The sequence below is a fragment of the Prosopis cineraria genome, unplaced genomic scaffold (genome assembly GCF_029017545.1).
Source record: "Prosopis cineraria cultivar Desert tree isolate PC_DT_omini unplaced genomic scaffold, ASM2901754v1 PC8, whole genome shotgun sequence".
NCBI classification, from domain to species: Eukaryota; Viridiplantae; Streptophyta; class Magnoliopsida; order Fabales; family Fabaceae; genus Prosopis; species Prosopis cineraria.
In genome coordinates this window covers 5,061,342-5,070,277 of record NW_026555339.1, presented here as the reverse complement: position 1 = coordinate 5,070,277, position 8,936 = coordinate 5,061,342, and the positions used below count along the sequence as shown (strand labels likewise).

General features: G+C 35.9%; 1 protein-coding gene across 1 annotated transcript; it reads left to right on the top strand.

The window, feature by feature from the left end:
• The first annotated feature begins 2,669 nt into the window (after positions 1-2,669).
• On the top strand, positions 2,670-8,020 carry LOC129317844 (potassium transporter 1-like). The gene is given in 10 exon segments (XM_054962244.1): positions 2,670-2,853; positions 3,545-3,788; positions 4,413-4,433; positions 4,436-4,657; positions 5,403-5,453; positions 5,532-5,792; positions 6,096-6,148; positions 6,238-6,352; positions 6,441-6,695; positions 6,773-8,020. Coding segments are annotated over 10 exon segments (2,214 nt in total). The 5' UTR covers positions 2,670-2,808; the 3' UTR covers positions 7,720-8,020.
• Positions 8,021-8,936: the final 916 nt, after the last annotated feature.

The window sequence follows — 8,936 nt, the reverse complement described above, 5'->3', positions numbered from 1 at the left end:
ATCAACACTAGTATATACGGATTTGCTTCCCCACTTGCCAGTGTACTTGTGCTGTATTTATAATGTAAGAGAATTCGATTACGCACGCCCACATGCATACACACAGAGAACAATGCAGATTTGATCTGTATAGTTGAGGTTGCATTTATTCTTATAACATGGACGCAAGAGTTACTCATGAGAGCAAAGCAAATATCTAATACTTTGGTCTACCCATGAAAGCAGCTAGAGGATAAGGTTCTGAAAAGTTCTTAGCTGCGATATTCCACACGAGAGGGTATAATTTAGTGTGAGAAGGCAATTGAATGAAAGTAGGGACAGGTCATTAAGTTCTGATTTAGAAATCAGACCAAACAGAACCCAACTCTTACGCCAAAATTATTTTGCAAATCTTCTGCTCTGAAACTTGGATTTCTCTTCTATTATCTGGCTCTCTACATCCAATGTACAAGCAATTATAGTTCACGTACGGTTGGGCCCCATTATTATTGTTGATAGAAACAAAGAATGATTTGGTTGTTGTCAAAGTTCAGATAACCTTAAGAATATATATAATTTGGTTCAGAAGTTCTGCCCATAACACTTGTGTGATGCTGAAATCCAATGATTGTAGGGGCAGAACCAAAGTGGGATTTCCTTGTCGAGAAGAGATTGATTTGATTTGATGATTAGATAGGTTTTATATTCAAGGAACACTTATAATGATCTTTCACATACTTCAAATTATGCTGACTTGCTACTCTCTATGGTTCATGAAAGCTCACTTACCATAATGTTTGATATCAACAAGAGAAGCTTAAAATTCTCCTCCAATATCCTCTCTATTGGAGAGTCCATTGGATGCTCCCAGACAAGAAAATGATGGCTTCACCATAGCTTGTTTGTGTCAGAGCCCTTATCTGAATACCCATATCCTTGGAGTAATGACCACAAAAAGATTAGAATAGTATTAACAAACAACAAGAGCTTAACGAGTGTTATGGAATTGAAGAGAAACAGAGTCAATCTTTTAGTTCTTAAAATATATATATATTGACATCTGCTTAATTAGTGCTATTATCATCTCTTAGATATAGATTTTCTTGTGGTCAATATATAGTACTACTAGTACGGGATAGATATCGTAAAAATTTTGAAGAAATGGTGACTACAAGGGGGAAAAAGAAATGAAGATTTTGTGACTTTATATGTTAGGTAGGTTGTTAATATCACATCTAATGCAGGGCAACTACAGGTTGTTTTGAGTAGGTTGCTTTCCAAGTGTATCCAACAATGCAGGATATGGGGCTAATAGCTTTCCATGTACTAGTGATTGTTAGAATTTTCTGTGATAAAAAAAAAAAATCTATTAGGTTGTTCAATGTTCATTATTGAGAACTATAATGCAAAATAGACTGAGGAGATTGAGTGGTTTTGGATTGGCAGTGGCACGTTCCTCTGTCCTACTCTCACATTTTATATAGAGAATGAGGATAAGTTTTCTTTACAGTATGCTTTAGATTAAAGCAAAAAGAATTCAAGTAGTAAAATGCGTAAAAGAAAAACATTATGCTTTCACAAATTCTCCAACTTTAAAGGTTATCGGGGAAACAAGTACTCTTTCTTAGATGAAAAATCATCTTTTTTGGCATTATCCTCCTGTCGTATTTTTTTGCACCATTATTTTTTTTCCCTTTTTTTGGGCATTTTCTTCTAATTAGCAGGCCATCGCAATCAAGTGTCATGGACGTCACTAGCTGATCTTCTTCTTCTTTTTAAATAAAAGATAACGTAATTCAACTTCTACAAAATCAGTTATTCTTGATGTTGTTATACTTGTGGGATGTTTGGATCATAGCTGTAAGTTAACTTTTGGGATAAGTTATAATTTTTTTAATGTATTTCTTAGTCTTCACATAGATAGATTGTGACTGGAGTAATAAATTAATTGAGATGTATCTACGTTAGCCAAGAAGAAATAAAGAGATAAGGAAATGGTGTCGGAGATTACATTCGCCTTTAGTAATACCTATGTTTAATCTTAAATACACAAAAGAGATAATTATAATCTGGAGAATATATTCATGAAAAAATTCAGTCTTTTTTTGTTTTTTGTTTTTGTTTTTCCATGCAAAAAGTTGATACCTGTAAGCAAATTTGGAGGCATTAACTACATGACCGACTTCCTGTCTTTGAACTTTGAAGTCATAATTGGGTATTAGAGGGTAGAACCTTGATGGAATATATTATGTAATATAGTTTCATATTGATATTAGAATTGAGACCTTCAGTAAGAAATTAAGATTAACCTTATTACCTAAAAAAACTATTTTTTAAAAGAACAGATATTCAAACAGATTTTCTACTTTAAAAAAAAATACTGTCAATCCTTTCAAATTGAAATTGGCTGAATCTGAATTCGTGGAAGCATAGAGATGAAGGCTTATGAGAAGCATCATGGCGATGAAGTTAATACTTTATTACTGACGAAGTACTTTATTACTGACGAAGCTTCTATTAGAGAAAAGGATATTATTGGTTCATGAAAAAATTCTTTAAAAAGGAAAGAACGCATTTTTTCCCTCCATTTGACTGTGGGTGACTGAGCAGTAGAAGGAATTTGGTTAATCAACAGGGAGTTAAAGAGCATTGAATGCATTTTGTAACTTCTATTTACACACACCACTTGCCTTTCTACTACTTCTGCTCTTCTTCTACTTTCTCTTCTTTCTCCCTCTGGCCTCTATATAGTCTCTGTCTCTTCTTTTTCTCTATAGCTAACCCCTTTCTCTCATCCTCCTTCCTCCACTCTCTCTTTTTCTGTCAAGTATGAACCCATCTGATCAATTTGTGGAGCATGGAATATCTCGGCAGGTACTCTCTCTCTTTCTTTCACTCTGAACTATAGAATTATCACCCCTTATAATCACTTTCTTATGAACAAATTTCTGCCTTGGCTTTATTCTACGAATGCCTTCTTGTTTCCCGAGATTTTCTGAGACGTGTAATGCCGTTCATTTCTGGAAGGTCATGGTCTGATTATTAGAACTAAATGGGTTTGTGTCGATTATTACTCAGATATCAAAGTATTTGTAATGTATATCCAAAGGACATTGCTGGGTTGGGTTCTGATCGGGATTATGTACAATCTTTAGAAGGGTCTACATGTAATTAAATCACTTGTGTGTTGTGTCTGTACTGGATGGTGAATTTTATTATCTGTCCACCTTATATGGATTATTGGCTTCTCAGTTTAATACTATTACTACATGTTACTATGTTAGTGCTGGTCAATGTTGGAGTGATCTTCATTACTGTACACATGGTGTATAAATCCTCTTTTCCCTTTTCCCTGAGATGAACTACTTTGAAATTTGTGCTTTCAATTAACTTATTCGTTTTTAGTAAATGCGATAATGGATTAAAATGCAACACTGAATTACTGTCTTGACACTTGGAAGTAGAAGAGAAGAAATTCTAACAGCTGAATGATGGGTTAGTGTAGATTTTTTACCTCATTGTTATCCTTAAACGTATATGCTTATATTAGTTTTTCCTGCATCAGAATTTAAAGAAGACATCTTGTGCTACTGTGCTCACTCTGGCTTATCAAAGTCTTGGAGTGGTTTATGGAGACCTCAGTACTTCCCCTCTCTATGTTTACAAGACCACCTTCTCAGGGAAATTGAGCCTCAAAGAAGATGATGAGGAAATTTTTGGGGTGCTTTCATTTATTTTCTGGACTTTCACGGTTATTGCGCTCTTTAAATATGTATTCATCGTGATGTCTGCTGATGACGATGGAGAAGGTAAAACCTTTTTCCTCTGTCAGACTCCATGCTTCTGTTTGATACTCCTTTTCATTCCTTTGAGGCCAAGCTAATTATATTTGTTTGGGAAGATATAATATTTTATAATCTCATTCCTGCCCACTCTTGCTCAGGCAATAATCAGTCAGCTGACTTCTGGATATACCCAAGGGGTGCATGTCATGTATAATCAAAGAATGATAAAAGCATAATCTCTTCTCCCCCCCCCCCCCAACATTGTAATAATGAATAGTATTTGCCTCATTTCTCCCATAATTTCTTGAAAATTACATATATAAGATAAATCTATAGGAAGTCACATTATTTATAATTATAAGTCATGAACAGTGCAGTTCAAGTTAGACTTCGTCTGGAACCAGGGCTTTATAGTCTAATTGTATTTTATGTATAACGTGCTATTTGACTGCAACAATAGGGTCAGGACTACGTACATGTAACTTCCATTCTTTGTTCCGGCACAAGAAATTCTCTTTTAGTTAACTCTGATTGAACAGTCAGCAAGAACTGGCATTTATTCCCCTAAGAATAATTAGTTCTGAAATTATCATGTCAAAAAAAAAAAAAATCAATCTTATCAGCATCAAATATTCATTAATTGTGCAGGAGGTACCTTTGCCTTATACTCTCTCTTTGCCGGCATGCAAGGCTAAGCATGTTACCTAATCAACTGCCCACCGATGAGAGGTTGCATGCTCATGCCGCAGAAGACTCTTCAGACACCTGGCAGTCTAGTCTTCTGAAGTTGCTATTTGAAAAGCACCCAAGGTTCCAGAAAGGATTGCTGATATTTGTTCTGCTAGGAACCTGTATGGCAATTGGAGATGGTGTAATTACTCCTGCAATATCAGGTAGTTGATCCGGAGCAGCCCTGAGCTTCATATAATGATGTTTACTTCATGACTCCTGTAAGCTATCACCTTAACTTTCATCTATCTGGCATTACTTGTGCAAGTAAAAAGAAACTTAAAGATAATCTGATACCACAGCATGCACTCACTCATTAACCTTGCTTCTGGTAGCTGGTTATTAATTTTTAAAGATATCACGTATTTGTTGATAGAGTGAATGAAATATCTTCTGCTTAGCGATTTCTTTCACAAGCACATTATATATTGCGGATATGAAACTATTCTAGGGCATAACCCTAGTGGAGTGAAATATTTGTAGATGATCAAAAGGAAACGTTAGTCATTATGGATAACTGATACTGGCACTCCTCATTAGTTTGATATGGTTGGTTTTCCACAGAAAAAACATTTTTACTACAACTTTTACTATGGCATTCAGGAGTACTGCAGAAGTATAGTAGGGCATTTTAAGAAGCAGAAGGGGGAACGGATGAAGGAATCTCTCATCATGTGTTACTTTGATGCATTTTACACGTGATCAAACATATTAGAGATGCTTTCTTTTCCTTGAATTGTCATCAAGCATAGTTTAATTTCTGATTCAAGTGTCGCCATGTTCTTGGGTCTACCTTTCTTACTTCTCGTATTATGAGTTTATGCATCAGCTCCGGTGTTCAGTGGTAACACTGACTTTTAGATGCGTTTCTCCTTTGGGTCTCATAAAATCATCTATTTCTCCTTTCAGTTCTTTCAGCAGTTTCAGGAGTTCAAGTTAAAATCAGTCATCTCCATGAAAGTAAGAACAAGTCCAGCAAGCTTTCTTCACATATAGCCGCTCACTACCTATTAAACACTATATTGATTGTTCTTGCAGATTATGTAGTTATGATCTCATGCGTCATTTTAGTGGGCCTTTTCTCTATTCAACATCATGGAACACATAGAGTTGCTTTCCTGTTCGCCCCGGTTGTTGCAGCTTGGCTTTTGTGTATCAGTGGTATTGGTATATACAACATACTCCACTGGAACCCACAAATACACCAAGCAATCTCTCCTGTTTACATGTTAAAATTCCTCAGGACCACTGGCATTGAAGGATGGCTCTCACTGGGAGGAGTGGTTCTTTCAATTACTGGTATTATAAACACTCCTCATACAGTTATGTTAGTTCTAGTGTCAGCTAAATCAGAGCTTTAGAAGCTATCTTGATATTTTCCTCTGTAATACAAAACTTTGACACTTTATGTTTAATTCTAAACTTCTAGTAAATCAATTTCACTGTAATGCCGTACTCATCTTCTTCATAAATGTGCATTTTATTCTCTCTATTCAATTCTTTACTTTCTCAACACGGGCAAAATAATTGGCCAAAAAAAATCAGCTAAGTAAAAAAGATTTGGAAGCTATTTTGATATTTTCCTCTGTGATAATGTCTCAGGTGTGGAGACAATGTTTGCTGACATGGGTCATTTTTCTGCGCCCTCAATTAAGGTAAACCATGAGTCTTGTTATCTAACATGACGTGAGTGCCTTATTTACTAGAAAGGAATTCTGCTCTAACAATTGCGCTTGAATCTCAGATAGCTTTCACATGTATGGTGTATCCCTGCCTGATTCTGGCATTTATGGGTGAGGCTGCATTCCTCTCCAAGCACCACGAAGACATTCAGAGAAGTTTTTACAAAGCCATACCAGGCAAGAAATATTTTAAGCAAGTAAAAAATGCCAAACATAATCGTTGGCCCCCTCATGTCATTCAGTGTCTTCTTTTTTTCTTTTACAGAAGCTGTGTTTTGGCCAGTGTTCATAGTGGCCACTTTTGCAGCTGTTGTAGGAAGTCAAGCAGTAATTTCTGCTACTTTTTCCATCATAAGCCAGTGTTGTGCGTTAAATTGTTTTCCTCGCGTGAAGATTGTTCATACTTCAAGCAGAATTTATGGGCAGATATACATTCCTGAAATCAATTGGATACTGATGTGCCTTTGTCTGGCTGTCACTGTTGGCCTGAGGGATACAAACATGATTGGTCATGCGTATGGTAATATTCTTTTCCATTATGGTTAAGATATTTGAAATTATGGATGATGAAATTAAACTATTTCACTTTATTTGCAGGACTTGCGGTCACGACTGTTATGTTTGTGACAACTTGCTTGATGATGCTAGTTATCTTGATTGTGTGGAAGCAAGGAATTATAAAAGCCATCACATTTTTGCTCTTGTTTGGATCAATTGAATCACTTTACATCTCTGCTTCCATTTGCAAGATCCCTGAAGGAGGGTGGATCCCTCTTGTGCTAGCTTTTATCTTTATGGGTATAATGTATACCTGGAACTACGGAACAATGAAGAAACACCAATTTGATGTGGAAAACAAGGTTTCAATGAGCAGGATACTATCTTTAGGACCTTGCCTAGGCATAGCCCGTGTGCCTGGAGTAGGACTCATCTACACTAATCTGGCTTCTGGTGTTCCCGCCATTTTTGGCCATTTAGTTACAAATTTGCCAGCATTCCATCAGGTGCTAGTCTTTGTTTGCATCAAATATGTTCAGATCCCTCATGTTTGTGAGAACGAACGCTTGCTCATTAGTCGCGCTGGCCCGAAGGAATGTGGTATGTTTCGTTGTGTTGTCAGGTACGGTTACAAGGATATACAGCAAGAGAACTATAATTTTGAGAATAAGTTGGTGTCTGGGGTAGTCCAATTTGTAGAAACTGAAGAGAGTGTGCCAGATTCAACACATGAATTGTCTACATATCTCGAAAACCCATATGGTGAAGAGAACATGATTTCATCTTCAAATCTGTTGCGGGTGGTGAAGAATAACAATGATGGCTATCTTGAAGAGTCTCTGCAGATTCTGAAGGCCAAAGAATCTGGAGTTGCCTATATACTTGGACATTCCCATGCAAGGGCAAAGAAATCATCATCCGTCTTTAAGAAACTCGTAATAGATGTCGTTTTTGCTTTTCTAAGCAAGAATTGTCGAGAGCCTGACGTTATTCTGAATGTGCCACACACTTCTTTGCTAGAGATTGGCATGATTTACTACGTCTAACAAGTATCAGTATTTCTGAATGTTGATTTTTAAGTGACCAAGAGTTCTACGAACTAAAGTTTAAGAGCGATTAGATGTCAAAATTTCGTCATTGGTTTATTATGGTGTAATCAAAAAATTTGCTTCATGCGAGAAATCGGGTTGCGCTGACAAATTTTTTCTGTAAAAATGTGCATATTTTAAATTTCCATCTTGACGACCTCAAGTCTTTCACTTTCCTGTACTTGCATAGGAGGAGATAGTTCTGGTGATTTTGCCACTGGATCACACTGTCGATACACTGAATCTCTGATAATTTATTAATTAAAGACAATGTCAACAATTCCTCCACCTGATTATAGTCAAAGGCAAACAGCTAAATGATAAATATGTGATAATATGAAATATACACCAAATGTCAATCTTGCATTAATATATAAATAACATGCGTTGAAAATGACGGAGATTGTAATTTTTTTTTTTAAAAAAAAAGAGTGTCTCCTCTCATAGAAAAGCATGGGATCCTCCCAATCCCTTAAACTCATTCCCAGGAGCCTCGTATTGCTTATTAGGACCTTAGCCACAAATTCAAAATGATAAATCATCAATGTACCCTGAAGAGTTAGTTTATGGGTTGCCTGAGTGTTTTCTAAAATGCCAGCAAAATGAACAATTTAACAAATTAATATAAACAAACAAAAGTTACAGCATAACGCAAGTCACATCTATCTAACCATTATTTACAAGTTACCAACTTTCTACAAAAATTATATAATGATGATTAATTCATAACAAATTTTAGCAGCACAACAACAACAATAACAAGCCTTTATCCCACTAGGTGGGGTTGCTATATGGATTGTAAAACGTCATTGTACTCTATCATTTATCAAGCTTTTAAAAATATTATTAATTAAAAGATCGCGTTTAACAACTTTCAAGAGTGTTTTCTTAAGCCTTCCTTTACCCCTTTAACAAGGCTCAAAACACTATTCTTACTAGTGCCTCCTGCGGTCTTCTTTGTACATGTCTAAACCATTTCAAACGATTTCCTAACATTTTTTCATCAATAAGTGTTACCCTCACTTTTTCGTATACATGTTCATTTTGAATTTTATCTTTATGTGTTTTCCTGCACATCCATCGTAACATTCTCATCTCTATTAATCTAACTTTATGATCTTACTGTCTCGTTAGAGCTCAGCATTCACTACCATATAATATAGTCAGTTTGACAA